This window comes from Parus major, chromosome 2, assembly GCF_001522545.3.
Source record: "Parus major isolate Abel chromosome 2, Parus_major1.1, whole genome shotgun sequence".
Classification (NCBI taxonomy): Eukaryota; Metazoa; Chordata; class Aves; order Passeriformes; family Paridae; genus Parus; species Parus major.
The window spans coordinates 24,004,956-24,021,309 of NC_031769.1; the positions used below are offsets into that span (position 1 = coordinate 24,004,956).

Below are 16,354 nucleotides of genomic sequence, written 5' to 3' on the forward strand. Positions count from 1 at the left end.
GAAGTATCATTAATATAACTTAACATTCAGAACTGTCATGCTTGAGGAAGAAAAATTACATCAAATAAAATTTAGAAAAAAAATATATTCATCAAGGGTTTAAGACAAATATATGCTGAAGCAGCAAAATGGTTGGAGCAAGTTAATGTGCAGATTTCTTAACACTCTGAACCACACAGTTTCTTTTTCAGCCTGCTGTCTATGAAATACATGGTAGAAAATATTGTCCCTTTTCCCTTTTGAATTGTTGCTCAATGAATAACTAGTGCTTTTATACATTTGACTAGCTAACTCTCAAAAATACAGTTTTGTCATTGTTACACGTGTAAGAATTAAATTCATAAAAGTGCTAACTAAAGTAAAACCTATCAATAAACATGAATAATGAACAAAGGGATGTTTGATGAAAAATAGTTTAAAAAACCCCAAACCAATCAAACCAAAACACAAAACCAAACATTTACACAAGAAAAAAAAAAACCCCACAACTGCTTATTGACTGAACACTTTCATCTAGTGAGGAAAAGTCTGACCTGTATTTAGGTATAATGTTACAAAGTTACGATTCAGTTATTCTCCAAGTACAGTTGTTTCCAAAGGTTTTTTGCTCTATATTTTGAATAAAACTTCAATATGAATAGTAATTAACTTTCCAAAAACAAGGGAGAACTTGTTGACAGTTCTGAACCTTATACTCTAAATCAAAATACATATTTTTGAACTTTTGAAAGCAAATACCTCAATGATGGTTGGCTTGCCCACATTTTCTACAGTTGGTGAGCCATACAGCACTCCATCACTGTATGGTGTCCTTTGTATGTAGCGTAGCCATCCAGGTCTGTCAGGGTAACCCATTAAATTGGTATTAAATGTTATAGGATCATTACTTATTTCACCTAGATAAGAGAAATTATATTAGAATATTTACAAGAAAATGCTAAATGCTTTGATTTAAACTTTTAAACTAGGAAGTCTTATTCTGCTTCTTTCACTTGTTTTCTGAACCTTTCTAAGAAGAAAAAAACAATTAAAATTTGCTAACCTTTATCATATCAGAAATAAGTGAGTTCACTTATGAGATGAGGTCACTGTTATTACTCAGCACTTACAGGTATTAAGAAATTCATACCTGGAAAGTGTAACCAACTGCAGACATAATGTGCAGGTACTTCCTAGAGTCTTGGCTAAGTGCTCATGTTCAGTAACTAGTGGGTCTGATTTTTAGACCAGTTCCACCTCAAATGGAAGCACCTAACTTCCTTACAGACAAAAGCACAAAGGTTTCAGTCCTTTAATTCCCCCTCCCAACTTCCTTTTATTTAAGTTTTTAATGATGAATTCAGGTGTTCAATGTACTGTAAAGAGTGGCTGTGTAATCAATAATGTCTGAAAGCTTCTGTTAGCATTAGGATACACATACAGGTTTTTTGGCACCAACAGCCTGGCAGTCATTTTAATTTAGAGAAAAAATTAATTCAAAAAAGGATCCTCCATTCCTTGAACTGGAGCCACTGATGGCTACTAAATACAGTGGTCCAGCTGAAACCTGTCAAAGTCCCTCAAGTCAAACCAGAACATCAGTTCTTGTGGTTCTTATTGATACTCTTATAAATGTCTGGATTCTACTTCAGTTTATTTTAGCTCTTGTAAATGAAATCAGGCCTGAACACTACCAAATCCTCACCAGCAAGGCAGTGTCCAGCTAAGGCACAGAACTCGAGTCAAATCCATTCTGAGCCTACACAGACACCTCCTGCCCTCCACTCCAACTCAGCTTTGAGAGGGCAACAGCACTGTAGGACAAGTGATGAAAGAAGGTAACAGCCAGGCTGGCACAGAAAGCAGAAACGAAGCCCAAAGAAGAATGAACAGCTCTCATCTTCTCCCAAGAGGGACAAAGAGACCGAGATGTGTTGCCCAAGGGTGACTAGTCTTTAGGTACACATTTACACATCTGGTTGAATAAAATGAACCAGAATCAGACCAAAACAGTACTTGAGTGTAACACTTCCTCACAATTCTCTCAAAACTCCCAGTAATCTAATCTATTGCAGTCAGAATAATAAAATTCAGAATTACAGAATATGAGTTGGAAGAGACCCACAAGGATCACGCAGTACAACTCTTAAGTGAATGGCATGTACAGAGCTTGAACCCATAACCTGGCATTACTAGCACCCTGGTCTAAAATTCCCAGTACCACAAATGATTTGGGGAAAATTCTGAAAGCAACTTGTGAGACTTTCTGGTTTGCCCTTCCTTCATCAAGGTAGGCCATGGTAATGATCCAGCTCAGCAGACAAAAATTAAAGTACCATGACACCACTTGACCTCACAGTGAATTTCTGTCATAATCACGACTGTCTGAGGGGCAATTCCAACAGGATCTGAAACCAGATGCCTTGGCATTACACAAATGTCAAGAGGCTGCCACTGTAAGACAATCCATCATTAGGAAAATTTCAAAATTCTTTCCACTTATGTGCCAAAACCGAGAGAAAACTGGCACAAACTTCACTCTGCCAGTCACCATGACATAAATGAGGACTTGGGTATCCATGCCAGGAAAAACACCCATTTTACAAAGAGAATAAATTTTTAAAACTTTGAGGGTTGACTCATGTTTACTTAAAATTTAACCAATGCTAACAGAAGCTTTTTTTTTTTTTTAAAGTGAGTCTCAGTAATAGCACTCTCAAATCAATTCCAAACTTCATTATTGAAACAGGCTTTGATTATGTGTGCCCTGTACATAAGTTTTTCTTATTCTTATAAGAAAATTGTCATATTTATATAAGTTGGATATATTTATTTCTTTTCATTGTTCGTAAGTATGTGTGGCTGAATGCTCTCTCTCTTCCCACCCCTACCAGATTGCTTACACATATTCTAACCTATGGTGACCAATCTTTTAGCTTCAGTGTATGGCAAAACCATACTTAGGAAACCACAGCTCCTTCTCTAAAACCAAGCTGTTTACTAACATTAAACTCTTCCTAAATAAAGGAAGAAGGCTGAAGCTAAAGGACTGTTTTTTAAAATTAAAGAAAACAGTATTATGAAGTCTCATATTTGATTTAATCTTCTATGTTATGTTTACTATATGGTTTCAAATTACTCCTTCATATAGCCTGATACATACTATGTCTGAAACAATGAACAGATAAATAGCATTTTTAACAGACATAATTAATAAATTTCCACAATTTCATATTTAGTGCAAAAGTGAAGGAGCACTACTTAATATCAGATATAATGTGTTACTTCACCTTTCCAAATAGAGTACATTTTTCACAATATACAATTACATGCATTTTTCCACAAATGATCACAAACTAGAATATTTTAGAAGTGTAGGACTACACGTTTTATTTCATTTGAAGATATTTCAATAGAAACTAAAACCCGTCTTGTTTATCTTATATGTTGAACCACAAGGCATTCTAAATAGACTTCAATATTTTATAACAATATTTTTTCTGTATTTGCATATAATATGGAAGATCTTAGCATTTCATACCAGGCTTTGGGTAAGGAGGAAATTCCCCCTTAAAGTACTCTCTCTCCAAAACATGAACAAACAGAACTCCAGCAGAAGGGTATACATTCCGATCAGAGTGCACCTTAGACAGAATTGTGTACACTGAAAAGCAGAAGGAGAGATAAGAGACAGAAAAAAGGCAAAAATGAGACATGCTCTAGATAACTTCATGCATTTCAACAGCAATGCAGGCATCTGGGAGAAGGAAAGCAACAAATATTAGACACCTGTTAATAAGATTTTTAAAAGGTTACATAGATTTAAGAACAGAACACAGAGCAAACCCTCTCTTTGCCCAACAGGATCCTTTCCAAGATTGCAATAAACTAAACTGCATATGTTAAGATTTCAAAAGTTGAATCTTTATTTTTATTGTAATTAAAAAAATGAGGAAGGCTATTACAGTTTTGTAGTTGGTTTATTTGTAATATTACTTTAATAAAAGTACAATAAATTAATTATACAATCATGTTTTCCTGATATTTTACATAAAAGAAAGGAACCGAGGAATACAAAAGAACCTTACCAATCGACAGTTCTCATTCACCACTGAACAAAAATGGCAGATTTTTCAGTTCTTGTGCAGAAAAGGACATAAAAATCAGAAGGGAATTGCTATGAGTTCTTAAAGCTAGACTTTCTCAGACCACCCAGGTAAAATACATCTCAAACTTCAATTAGAGAGCTCATTACTGAAGATGTTAGGCTTGTATTGAAGGATAACACAAAAGAACAAGGGTATTTATAGGCCAGTCAGCTGAAACTGATTCCAAACAAAAAAAAGAGAAGCCATGTTTTACAGGACTGGGTATCAAAAACCTAAAGAAAACTTAATTCAGAAAAATCAGCATATGTAAAAACAATAAGATGCTTTTTATTTAGTACAAAATTCATTGATAAGGGCATAGCTTTTTAGGTATAACACATTTGATGCAGAACTATATACATAATTTAATGACTTAGAAGAATGAAGCAATGAGTACAATAAATTAGGTGGTTTAGAAGCCACTTTAATAAGAAGTTTCAAAATGTAAGTATAAACAAAGAATACTGATTTAATAGGTGTTTCTCATAGCATCTTAATAAGATTGATTGTAGCTTGCATTACTAATTTTATTACTATTGAATTTTAATTTAATGCCCTGAAAGAATTGATCATTGGTAATTGATTTTGTCTATGTCTAATCTTCATCTCTAGATACTGTCTATCTAGAGATGAAGATTACAAAAGTAGTAGATAAAGATGGTAAGCCACAGAAAACCACCCGCAGCTCCACCCTTGCTTGCCAAACTTGAGGAATCCTCCATGAGGAATCACATCTCCAAAAACAAATTATAGACCATACAGCATGGAGATGCTGTCACTAGGAAGACAGACTCGAAAAGACACTTCAGAATCATTGTAAAAAACTCTTGGGAACAAACTTGTAGGTCCCAGAGGGGCTAATTTCAACACTTGGATGAATAAGCAGGACACATTTGAAATGTGGATAAAGTTCATGTAATTTTTTAATGCTGGTATAATTTTTTAATCCTGGTATCATTTCTCCAGCCTTATAATTACACCAACTTTCTTACTTGAGATCTGTTAAAAAGGCACCACTAATTAGGCATTAATCACAGGCATTCAAGCTCTCACACCACGTACTCTTGAGTGGAATCTCTCTCACCTAATTTTAGATGCCTACAGAAACAACATCCACCACTGAGTTAGTCAGGCTCCTTTTATAGTCAGTGGAGAAGAAACAGACGCTTCTAGTGGTTGATTTATTTGATTTCTCCTGTAAAATGAGATGAATCATGTCCTAGATTCCAGGCTACACTGACTAGATCTCCATGCACTGCAGAGGCATTTGAGAAGAGATATAGACATCTGTAATGTAGACCTCTACATTTAATTACATGATGCCAACTCTTCAAGCTTAATGTTGCAGAATGACTAGCTCTGAATATACTACTGATCACATTCCACAGCATTTGTCTTTTCCCATATTTGAAAACCACTTTTAACACAATACTGAATAGAACCCCTTTCTAACAGTTTTATCTTAGTGACAAAATTAAAATGATCCTGAAATTTGAATTGTTACAATTCCATGTGGTTAATAAACCAGTTACTGTAATTTTCATTATGTAGACTTACATACAATAAGATCATTTATTTATTAACTTAAAACTAGTAAACTGTTATCCAAAAAACCTCTGCAGTCAATTTTGTGAATGAGGTGTAAACAGCACAAGGAAGTTAATTAATTTTCTTTCAAATATTTTCAAGAAAAGCTGAAAAAGTAACATTAAAAGAAAAAAGAACTGAAAAAACAGTGGCCAGCTGAAAATGCATCAAATGCCTAGAGAAGTTCATTTTTCCATTTCTGATGCTTTTCCTCTACAATGAAAATCCATTTTAAACAGGAAGAACAGTGAAAAAGTAATGTGTATTTTTCCTCCATAAGTGATTCTTTCAGAAAGAAACAAGCATAATAGAATCAACAGTTACTGAAAAACAGCATATAATACTTATTTTGTCTGCTATAGGAAACCTATTACCACCACTAAAAGCCTGCCCATTCCTAGCAATGAAACATTCCCTGCTGCTTAAATAAGTGTGCCAGAAAGGATTTGATGCAGATATAAAATACTGATCTTGGTGTAAGTCTAGAAATATCTCTCAAAAGGAAAAAACCCAGAAACCTGTTTTATCTTGTAATGACAAACACATCATAATACCACAAGTATGGTGATTCAGAACTCAAAAGTTCTTGCCCTCCTTGTCAGAGATGCCCTCCTTATTTTTCCCCAAGGAAGTTTCTTCAAAACCAAAGGATAAGTCCTCAGTACACTACACCTATCACTAGGTTTTCAATGATGAAACAAGTGAAATGTTACTTTCTTCACAAGCCTTTAAAACCCATGATTATTTTTGTGAGACTGTTCGAGACTGGAGATGAATGTGTAATCATCATCTTGGGTGATCTAGGGACAAAACTGAATATACTTAACAAAGAGACACTAATCTAACACAGCAGACTGCCAGCTGTGAATTGCCTGGGCAAATTCCCTGTGGTAGATAAAAGTCTCATGGACTGTGAAAAGCTTCTGTAAAACTAATCATGGGAAATTAAAAATCTTCATTACTTAGGATCACATCAGATCCCTGGTATAATCAGCTGCCTTGACAGCACTGCCTTCCTCTTGCTTCCAGATCACTTGGAGGACTTTCTGTATGTAGATCCCAAGATCTTGAACACAGGCACAGCCAGGCATTCAGACACGATTTTATGAGCCTGCATCCCAGAGTCTGTTACCAGAAACAGAAAACTCCCATCTCCAGAAATTTCAGAAGTTTCACCATGTTGATTGCAGCCTGTATGCCAATGATCCTCAGGAAAGAATTCACCTGGAAGTTTGGCTTTCTCCTAGAAATTTCAATTGGTTTTCTCCCCACCGATATTCAGCAGATGAAGCACAATCCCAGAAATAACTTGATCTGGAGGCCAATCCAGATTGCCTGTCTAGATGAGCAATCAGTGCAAAGTTTTTTCTCAGCCAGTGTGCACTAGCTACAGTATTTAATGTGTACTTGTAAAAATGACAGTGAAATAGTCTTTTTACATTCATGTGTGATAAAAATTTTTAAATTGTTACAGAGAAGTTATTGTATTAAGCAAACTGCAGAGGTATCTTCAAGCAACCAGCCATGATAAGAAAATGTGAAGTGTTAGGTATAAACACAGCCATTATTTCAAGCAAAGCTACAGGAACAGGAAAAGTCAGGGAAGACTGACAAGAACACGCAGGTCTGTGAATATATGAAGATTGAAGAAATGTAAAGTTATCCAAATTACCTACCTTAAAATAGCACCCTACTCCTAAAACAAGGACATGACTGGAAAAGCAAGAGTAATATTAAAAGCAGGTTTGCTTGAACCAACAGGGTATTCAAATTTACAACCTAAACTCACCATTCTTCTGAACAGCCTTTATTCTGCTGATAACATAACTGTGGGCTCTCTTAGTCGTCCAGTTAACAGTTCCATTATTGCCATCAGCAGAGCTTAGCAAAAAAGCTTTTCAGAATAAAACAAATGCAAAAAAACAAATTAGTTAGATAACAGACTTCCACAGACAATCTGATCAGATGGGATCAGACACCTTCTACACCATGTTTTGGTTTTAGTCAGAATTTAGGAAGCACAGGTCAAAAAATAGAAGTGTTTGGTTTGAATATATAAATATATAATAATCTTTCTGACAACCACCTTTATTACACTGATTTTTCCAAATAAGCTAAGCTCACTCTAAATGCTTATACCTCTGCAGACACTTCTGCTGACATAATTGTGTTGATAACAAAGATGAAGAAGCGCAATCTCAAATAAATATATTTGCACTGTTAAAACCTCACATACAGGCAAAATATATAAAGTAGCTTCCACTGGAGTACTATATTTTGGTCAAAGTAGGAAAAGTAATATAAGCAAGCTTTGCTCTTATAATGATGCTTATGTAAAGACACATGTGGCTGATTGCCTTGCAGGCATAACCAATAATCAATTTTGAAAAAAGAACTCTAAAAATGGCTGCCTACATCCCACACAACTAGAACACAGCCTGAAATCAGCTAGATATATACAGCTGAGATGGAAGTTTTAAATGCAGTGAGGAGCAAATGATGACTGGAGACAGAAGGCAGCTGTGGAGCTGACAGAGACTTCATCTCACAAGCAGCAGAGGTGCCTGAGAAAGCTCCCTCCTCACTTCCCACTTTTTGTTCCTGTTCTTCTGTGATGAATAATAGGTATACCAGCTTTACAGTTACATGCCAGCTGAAAGTATAGAGGGAAGGAACTGCAGTCAGATGCTAGGAAAGGGAAAGTGGCCATAAAGATGAGGTATTTTTATTTTTAAATAGTTTGGGAGTGAGAACTCATGTCAAACCCTCGATCAAAGATGTTTTTGGATTAGCATCTTAATGTCCTTGTAAAAACAGCAATACCAGAAACATCAAAGAGTGTACAAATTTGTGTACAGATGCACCAGTTTGCAGGAAGAAACAAACACTTATAGGAAAACATGCACAGTACATGAAAGAAGCCTAAAGATCTGTAGAAACTTCTGACCTGTTGCACCAGGCAGCTATTAAATTAGTGATAAGACATTCTCCAAACAGAATTCAGGAGGCCAAACAGATCTGGCTCAAGCAGTAATAAAGATATACCACAATCAATCCATCTACACATGTAAGACAGATATTTACTATTGATAATTTACAGAAAACATCTAAAACCAAATTGAGGATGAAATGTAATTTAAAATTGCATTTTTAGTGCACTTTTGATTTTATTTCTTAAATTTAATAATTTGATTAATGCAATCGTTACCATACCAACACAATAACATTTCTAACAGCTTTTTCCCTGCTGAAATGATCTGCATATATTGCAAGTCTTAGTATAATAACTTCCTAGGGACTATGAAATTTAGTACTGCATAGGACTTTGTGTAAATTTTAATAATTCTTGGAAAACTCAAGAGATTCCTAAAAAGGTTGAATAAAGTTGTTCAATTATTCCAGCAGGATGAGCTGGGCAATCAGAGGCTTCTTAGCTACAAACCAGCACCAGACAAATCAATTAATACAAGATTAGATTACTGAATTATTAAATGGAAAATAGTATTAAGAGTTGTCACAATTCTTGTCAAAATTATTATACTTATCACACTCCTTATTTAATATTTATTAAGGATTTAATGCATCTTTTTAGACACTTTTGGTGAGCCCACAAGTTTTTCCTGATGGACAGCAATAATGATGTTACCCTTAGTTATATAGCTTATCACCTAACACTTTGATTGGAAAAGTAGATACTAAAGCACTGCAGCATATTTAAATGCAATAAAAAAAAAAAAAAAAGAGAAAAAAGACAAGTTCCACAATATGTGTTTTTCAATATATGTGATTGGCAAGTGTCTGATTTGGGTTCCAAGTTGTGCTAGGTTTGACTGTGTGGATTGAAGAAGTTACCAGTCAACATCTCCATGCTATGCTGCATTTCACAGGGGAACTGGAAAAGCAACCAGTATGCCTGTTTTCAGATCCTAGGGTTTATAGTGTGATGTTTTCATATATATCACCATTGATTTGATTTCAAATGACAGATGTGAAAAGCAAGAGAATAGGGCTGCTAAAAAGTTAATTTGTTATATGAGCTTTCTCGTGGGTCTCACAAAGTTGTGGCATTAGCCTTAGGTAACTGGGATGGAGGGAAGAGAGGCAGGAAAAAAACAGAGATGAGAAGGGAGACAAAGAATGACTAGTATGTACCAAATATACTGATAGAACTTACAGGTAAAAACAAAGGCTGGGAGACTGTCAATAGAGAAGACAGAACAGTCTACATTGTCTAGTAAAAAGGTGATCTAGTTAAAAACTGATGTGCAGTTCAATAGAATAAAATGTAACTGCACACCAGGAACAAAGGCAGCAGCATGCCAAACACACACTGTGAGCACACAATTCAGGGATGCTCAGCTTGGGAAACAACCTAGAGATGCAAGTCAGGTTGAAGAGAGCTTTCACCAGAACACTGGCTAGAACAGCTGACATGTAAACAGCAACATCAAGAAGGAACAGGCAGACTTTATTTTTGTACTTGACACAATTATGATCACTGTTCAAATGCTCTGTCTAGCAGAGCCTTCAAGAAGCAACTGACAACACAAGGAAGGCTCTGGGAAGATTTGAATATGATTAAAGGATGACAAAAGAGACCTTATACTACAGAATGCAGGGATTCAAACTATGCATTTTATCAAAGAGACAGTTTAGAATTAATTTAATCAGCCTTGTACTCACGATGAAAGAATGTTAATAGTGTCAGGCTCTTCAGTCTGTTACACATGTTGCCACAGTTGCTGGAGAACCCACCATTGCTTACAGCACCAGGAGCAATTCACAGCTCTGCCTGCGACTTGAACATGCCCAAGTGAAGCATATCACAGTTTTTTCTTCTTTCTCCAATTATGTTTTCTTTTAATTATTCTTTAATTATAATTGCATTGGTTATAAATAAAAGCCACAATTATATTAATTTTGACATTTTTCCTCTTTTTAAAGTACATTTGCATAATATTTAACAGAGAGGATACCCACAGTGATTTCTGACCATGTAACAATCAGAAAAGGACCAAAGTATCATGGACCAACTTCACATTCCCCATTCCTTTACTGCATTGACCTCCACACAGTATCCTGCACCTTTACCTATCCTCTTATTCCTTCTTTGAAGTAGGATCTCATGCCCATCTTTCCCACTATTAAAGCAGCACACAGCTCCAGCTCTCAAACACTGCCACTTCCCCTTTCTCCCACGTGTCCATCTTCCACTGGGACCTGACATAAACACATGCTTGTTACTTTGATGCCACAGGCCAGGGCCTTTGGCCATGCTTACACTGCCCCTTACTCTCTTACAGCACAACCCTGCTCCAGAAAGCTACCCCTCCACTCCTGTACTGCATATCCCATCTGGCTTAGTCCTCCTTCCTGCATTCTGAGCTGGAAGTGCAGATCCACACACAGCACATTCTTCTGAAGGACTGCTGAGAACCACACAGCAGAACAGTTAGAAACTGACACCACAAGCTGAACTGAAACATCTGTGAAGAGAGAACCATCTGCAAGGTACTTGTCCCACAGCTGAAATCAGAGCTTGTAGCCAGGCAGTTACTGAGGATCCGCTGGTGTCTGCACTGCATACTTGCCAGGTTGGTCACAGCATCCTTTAAAGGAGGCAGAAGTTGTAGCACTCACCTACTCTCCCTCCTCTTCCAACTTCCATGCACTGTCCTCTTCCCTGCTATGTAGTACATGGCAGAAATTTACTATGAATTAAAGGAAATTGTCTCAGTGGAATTTCACATTAAGATTGGATATCTTCTAACCCTTTTCAACAACAGCTACTATGTAAGAAACAGGAATTAATTTGTCCTAGTTCTCCGTTGCAGATTGCTCAGGTCCCTCTACATTCCACTTATTCAAACTGTCTAAAAGTCCAAATCAACCCCAGAAATGTTTCTCAGCTCTGTTCTTGTTCATCTTTGTTCAGTAGGCAATGGTTTTCCATCTGTTCCTGTGCTATCCACTGATTACTGTAACATTTGAATATTTCTCCTAAATCATTCAAGTCAAGTAACTGAATAAAGCATTTGTCAGTCTCACTGTTAAACTTCAGCATTTGCATTCATGGGAATGCTACAAATTAACTACTGGGAGAACAAAACCCTCATGATTTATTAACAGCAGCATTTACCCACCACCATTCCCCCCCCACTGCAAGCCTGAGAAACCAAATTAGGTTAGCATTTCCACAAAGGTGAGAAAAGTATTATCAGCTCCTGTGGTTCCAGCCCTGTGGTGTAACCAAAGGGTATGACCAGGCCATCCTGGTGGCCTGCTACTCCAACATGTCTCCTACATTTCTATCATCTTTTGATATAAGCTATCAGGGTATCCCTGCAATTGCATTCCAGATTTCTGAGGTGGCAATTGTTCTGAAAGACTAAGGATTTCAGAAAGGTCATTGATTTCAATATGCTAAGATTTCTGTCTGCTCAGTAGGTTGTTCTTTCTAACTTCTCATCTTTCATAGCTTGGACTGCCACTAAAATAACCACATTTAAAAGACATTTTGGCTGTTTCTGTTGCAATTGTAACAACATTTAGACACAGATTCAAATTCCTATGGAAGTAATCAAAACTAGCAACTCCCTCCTTTCCTCTAGAAGTCTGCCAAGGAAGGCACTCTACAATGATAGTGGCTGCTGTAAAATTCATCACTCTCTATTCAGGAAGAATTCAAAAGCTCTTCAGATATTTAAAAAAAACCCAAATACTCTTGTCTAGGTTTTAAATAGGTTTAAATCTTAGATTGACTGGAAATAATCTTTCTTCTAGAGAAAGAGTTTTACTTCAGTGACTGCAATTCCTGAAGTACTTTAATGAACTTCTAACCAAATCTAAAAACATTAAGGAGCAAAAATAAGCCTCTCTACACTAACATCTTCTGCTGTAAAGCTGACTTTTTATTGTCTGGCTTCAGGACCTCTATGATGTCTCCATGTACTGCCTATAAATAATGTGTTTCTGTAATGAAAAGCATATTAATGGAATGGCTACTTTTCCCCTCCTGTAATTGCTTATTCAAGTAAGTAGCTATTGACAGTAGATTGTACGTATTGACCTGGCTCAGACTAGTAGTACAGGCAGCATCCTCAGAGGCAGACAGATATCCAGAGACTCTCTGAAGGAAACCTGCTTCTCTGTCCTTATGATTGCACCCACAACAGAAAAAAGGGCAGGTGTGCTGTGGTGTTAGTCTGAAAACACCAGATCATCTGTGATATGTCCTGCCTCCTTGCACAGGGTGCGGCTTAGCAGAGGAATGTTGCCAACAGCACTTCTGCTGTCAACAGCAGGACAAGTGCAGGGATCTGGTTCAGCCTCCTGGATCCCCGCCCTAGCCAGCGATTTCACAGCTGTTTTAAACGGGCATGTCTGCAGCCCCACTCAAATGGGGCATTCCCAGCACATTCTTCATCACCTAGCACACACCCGTGGAAACGATCCCATACCAGTCCTGGACAGTACATTTCACTGAACTATTTCTGTGGGTCGACTAGTTTTGAGCCAAATGACCCAATCCACAGTATCACTGTACGAGTTACCCGTCACCAAGGGAAGCAGCAAATAATCCCTAGCTATGTAAGGGTTGGAGAATGCTTCCTGGCAGCAGTGCAGCTTTATTACAAATTAATGTGACCACATAACCACAGCTTGCAAAGTGAGAACTAATGAGCCTCTTCCCCATTTTGACCCCTTTACAGCGAAAGGAGAACTCCATTGCTCTACAACTCCCTATTCCTGGGATGAATAGGGGTTCCAGGGACAACATGGGCACTGACAACTAACTCTAAGTGCAGAAACACAGGGCAAAACTACTGGCCACACTCACTCAAAGAATGTTTTGATAACCACTCTCTCTGCAGATACACAATATGGGGGCAATTCATTGCTCTGCCAAACTAATATGACAGACAGCTCTACTAGTATAATTTACCAAACTTCTAGGAAGTCTGTTACTATAAAGCCAGAGTAAAAGAACACATAACTAGTTTCTAGTAGAAATGCTTAATTCTTTATGTCACGTCTCACAACGAAGATCCACGTTTTCCTAGCAGCAAAGCATCATCAGCTTGCATTTGAGAGTCAATACCTTCAATAAGTAGACCCTCAGGAGCAACTGAAATCACTCTTACAACCATTAAATTCTTAATTCTCATTAAACCCCTGGATGTTGAAATAATGTTGTGCCTCAAGGAGGATAGGGAGAAGTGAGAGGCAGACAACTCTTCTGACATCAGCTATCCTTCTCAAAAAAGCCTTTTTCCATACATTTTTAAGAAATGCAAAAAGCATAAGTCAACTTTCTTCTGTAGATCAAGTGCTACAACACAAATGGGAAAAACTAATCCATATTAGCTGAGGAGGACTGAAGGAAATCTATTTACAAGTGCCATACCACTTATCATGTGCCATTTTTTCTGTAAAATGTTTCTTGCCTTGTTAAGTAACTCTGCAGTACTGTAAAGTTCACTTAAGATCAGGATTAAGAAGAATGGATTTTCATCCATTTCATCCATGAGCTGGGCAATGGCTCATCTTGGATCCAGCAGACAAGGCTGGAAATTCTTTACTTAGGGAGAATGGAGGGGAGCTCAGGTGAATGAAGCTGGGACAACTTCCTTCAGATCAGGAACATACTACAAATCTCCACCTTCCCAATGAATAAATTTCATATAGATATCTCTTAAAAGAACATAACTGAACTAAAGTTCATGCCTCCTTTTTTATGTCAGTTTTAAACCAAGTATTTTTCTGTTTTCTCAGAAACAACACTGAACCAACTTTAGAAAGGTCCAAGTGGAAAAGTTATCAAAAAAAACCCTTAAGACCTCTACCCTTACCACGTAGCCTGGAAAGGACTTGCAGATTGACCGCACAACTCAGTTTCTAGAAGAACGTTTAGGTGACCTTTTTAAAAATACATTATTTCAGTTGATACTGAAAGTTTATTCTAAACTGTCCTAGCTCTTGCTTGGTTGCTATTCACCAACAGTCATGGAGGGGAAGGGGGAAGAGGTAGGAAAAATGTCCACATAACGGGAAAGCAGTGTCTTGCATCTAACAAATGAAAAAAATCCTCACATCGAACAACTTTGCACTTACCACATCTTTAATATATCCAGTGCCTCATGTCAATTCTGCTGCCAATAACCTATGACAAGTATGGTCATAAGTAAAAGAAGTACTAGGAGGGTACCTAGATACTATTCAAGAGGATATAGAGCAGACTGCTTGCATATAACACACCACTGACCTCTCAAAACTCAAAATAACCCAAATAAATATCTTGCTGTCAAGTTACTTTTAGTGTAGCAAGTCTCATCAAGGCAGTCCTGTAGCTATGTTAGTGTTAGCTGTTTGATTTATTTCGGCGTGAAGAACCTTGTAGGTGAAAAACCTGCCTACTGCATAAAAGTTATTTAGCTTTTAGGGACCAGGATCAAGACTTTTTCTGAATTCCTAATTCTGGCCCGGCTGGACTAAGTGGTCAAGATGGGAAATAAGGGAAAAGAGGGGCAACACAAAAGACACTCCCGTACTCAAAACAGCCCGTCAGGCACCAGGTCGAGGGAGTGGAGGAGAGCAGCGGGCCCGGCCCAGTCCCCGGGAGCGGAGCCTCCCGCGCCATCCACCGCCTCTGAGCCAGGCCTGGCTCCCGCACCTCGGCGGCAGTCCCGCTCCGGCCTCACCCGCCGCCCCCGGGCTCCCTCAGCCCCAGCCCCTCCGCGCTCGGGCGCGCCCGCCGTGCCGGGAGGGGCCGTGGCGGTCCCGCGGCGGGGGCACGGAGGCCGCCGTCCCTGCGCCGCTTATGGAGCGGCCTCCGGGAGCCGCCGGAGCCGCGGCATGGGGGATGCTGGGACAGCCCGGCCCCCGCACTGACAGAGGGCAGGGGGCAGCGGGAATGGGGCGCGCAGCGAGCCTCAGCCGGAGGGCGAGGCGGGGGGCCGGTTCCGCCGGGAGGGGACGCGAAGCCCGAGCAGAGGGGGCACCGTGGCGCAGGCCGGCCGCTGCCGGCGGGGCCCGCCACCGCTCGCCGCGGCGAGACGCGCCGTGACCGACCTGTCAGCAGGAGCGTGGTGAGGGCGCTGTGCGGCCACGGCCCCGCCGCGCAGCACCGCATCGCTCCCCGCTCCTCCGCCTGCTGCTGCCGACACCACCGTCGCCGCATCCTCTATGCCGCCAAATACCGCTACTCCTGCTGCCACCGCCGCCGCCTCGCCCCGCGGCGGCCGCAGCATCCTCCCCTTCCCGCCCCGCTCCTCCCCGCCCCGCCCCGGCGGCCGTCTCTAGGCAGCGGGGCCGGGAAATGCCGGGCATGCCGGGAGGAGCCTGTGGCCGCCATGGCGGGCTGCGGGCGGCGAGCGGAGCTGCTCGGCGCGGGCTCCGCAGGGAGCGGGCTCCGCGGGACGCAGTTCCCCTCAGGGCGGGGACGGGGACTGCCCTGCCCCGCTCCGCGGTGCAGATGTGGCGGGATGAAGCCGTGGTGCGCTGGGTGGAGGGGGCAAGGCGGTGACTGAGGTGCCTCGCCAGCCCAGCTTAGACCTGCGCCTTCCCTTGGAGCCCCGCTGGGGAGGGCGGCATCCCACACCTCACACAGTGCACAGGGTGCACACGGATGTCCTGTGCTC

General features: G+C 39.8%; 1 protein-coding gene across 8 annotated transcripts in view; it reads right to left on the minus strand.

Moving 5' to 3' along the window:
• SGCE (sarcoglycan epsilon) overlaps positions 1–15,975 on the minus strand; it is a 33,290-nt gene extending 17,315 nt beyond the window's left edge. For 4 of the 8 annotated variants that reach the window (XM_015617842.3, XM_015617843.2, XM_015617849.3 and 1 more), the window contains exons 1-4: positions 15,786–15,973; positions 7,504–7,608; positions 3,521–3,643; positions 739–896 (exon numbers count right to left, since the gene is read on the minus strand). In XM_015617842.3, the coding sequence (XP_015473328.1) occupies positions 739–896; positions 3,521–3,643; positions 7,504–7,608; positions 15,786–15,894 (495 nt within the window). In that variant the 5' untranslated portion in view covers positions 15,895–15,973. Of the gene's footprint in view, positions 1–738; positions 897–3,520; positions 3,644–7,503; positions 7,609–15,785 lie in introns of all 8 variants that reach the window. The other 4 variants (XM_015617844.3, XM_015617845.3, XM_015617846.2 and 1 more) reach the window with 4 other exon arrangements.
• Between the last annotated feature and the right edge of the window lie 379 nt (positions 15,976–16,354).